Source organism: Bidens hawaiensis, unplaced genomic scaffold (assembly GCF_021521415.1).
Source record: "Bidens hawaiensis isolate Kalapana, Puna unplaced genomic scaffold, B.hawaiensis_p1.1 tig00009196_1, whole genome shotgun sequence".
Classification (NCBI taxonomy): Eukaryota; Viridiplantae; Streptophyta; class Magnoliopsida; order Asterales; family Asteraceae; genus Bidens; species Bidens hawaiensis.
The window spans coordinates 634,952-636,843 of NW_027491680.1; the positions used below are offsets into that span (position 1 = coordinate 634,952).

The 1,892-nt window shown below is 34.9% G+C and overlaps 1 protein-coding gene across 1 annotated transcript; it reads left to right on the top strand.

Annotated features, from left to right (window-relative positions):
• The first annotated feature begins 775 nt into the window (after positions 1 to 775).
• LOC143531612 (RING-H2 finger protein ATL66-like) lies at positions 776 to 1,615 on the top strand. The gene has a single exon (XM_077026875.1). It carries the CDS (start codon positions 887 to 889, stop codon positions 1,346 to 1,348), a length of 462 nt encoding a protein of 153 aa, XP_076882990.1. The 5' UTR covers positions 776 to 886; the 3' UTR covers positions 1,349 to 1,615.
• The last annotated feature ends 277 nt before the right edge of the window (positions 1,616 to 1,892 follow it).

Below are 1,892 nucleotides of genomic sequence, written 5' to 3' on the forward strand. Positions count from 1 at the left end.
AAAACAACACATGAAGAATATGTATATTTATATCGTTTGAAAATCAATTCAAACCAGTTAACATTCAATATAAAAAAAATATTCAAAAGAGACACTCATATAATTGACACAAACATTTAGAACATGTGTTGTGGGGTGGCGTCCCTGCACCTCACCCACAAAACTTCGGCCAAGCATTGCACAATTGTTAAAGAGGGGTGTCAAAGAAGAAGCAACCCCATATACACTAACAAGTTAACATGTTGAGGGGCTAGGTGGAGACACATTTTTAACCTAGCCAGTCATATGTTTGTACACACATTGTTATTTAAAAAATATGATAAATAATAATTCGGTGTTTAGATAAATTATCATGTATTTTTGAATAAAAAGTTAATGAGGACCCATGATTAAATTACAATGACGTGACTTTAGGTTTTATTATTTTAATAAAATTATATTTTGTTGTTTTAAGTGTGATAAATATTAAGTTAACTAGATATTCATATTGTAGTTGATGGTGAGAGTAAAGACATATGTGAGTTACTTTCAAGATCACATGTTGGCTTTCTCATATTGTGACACTCACGCTATTCTCGTTATTATTTACACCTACACTCCCTTTACTTTATGCAACTTGTCATTTCACTTTCTTCTTTGTTCTTTTCCCACTTTCACTTTATTATTTATACAACTCCCTTCGTTATCACTATTTATACCACTCTCCTCCTCCCCAATCCATACCATCTACTCGCCACATACACTTAACTCCGTCAAAGCTACAATACTTCTAATACTCTCTAAAACTCCCATATAATATACCTTTTGTCTGGGTTAAACCAGTAATTCTAAATAAGATACAAAAAGCTCTATCAAGTGATCTGGTCCCACATTAATCTACGTCAAAATGACTACACAAGACTCTCAAACATTCCAATGGCGATACGACGAGCTCGACGACAAGAACTTCCAAATACATGGGCGTACACTCTTCTTCATCATCGTACTATTTTCGGTTATTTTGTTAATAACACTTTTGTTCCTCTACGCTCATTGGATATGCCAATCTTCCTCTTCGGCCGTATCCGATACGACCACGTTGTCCCAACACGTGCAACCGTTTTCACGGCCGCATGGTTTGGATGCGGCCGTGATCGAGAGCCTCCCGATCACTCTCCACCCTCGGGTATCGACGGGTGGAGAGTCGGAGTGCTGTATATGTCTTGGAGTGATAGAAGAAGGGGAGAAAGTGAAAGTTTTGCCAAGTTGTTGTCATGGTTATCATTGTGAGTGTATAGATAAGTGGCTCACGACTCACTCGAGTTGTCCGATTTGTAGAGCGGGCATCCTGGTTGACTCACCTGTTTGACTCGGTTAATTCTGTTTCACTTTTTTTTTTTATTTTTGTTATTTTGTTAGTATCCAATGTATGTAATGTAATATATAATTTTAATAGATGAAGGATAAATTAAAGTGACTTTATTGGTTTTGAAAAAAAGACATGGTTTTGTTATTAAAGTTATTATTCTACTATGTAGGCCAAAGCAACTAAAATAAATAAATAATAAAAATAGCAAAGGCCTATCTAAATTGGAGAAAGAAAAAGTGACACTATGTAAAAGGGTACAATGATATGAATCTATACTTGCTAATTGCTATAGTGTTTTCTATAATTATTTCATGTAATCGGCTAAATCGGACGTTTGTAAATATATACCAAGTCTAGGGTAACGGTGTTCAATTTTTTCCTTAACTCTTATTTTATTGGTCGTGTTTATTATACTAGCTCTAAAGATAGTCAGGTCATGAATTATGTCACAACGTCATAGGACAATGTCGCTATAGATGTCTGCGTATCAAACACTATATATATACCTAGGCGGGTAACGACATTCAATTTCTTCCTTAATTAT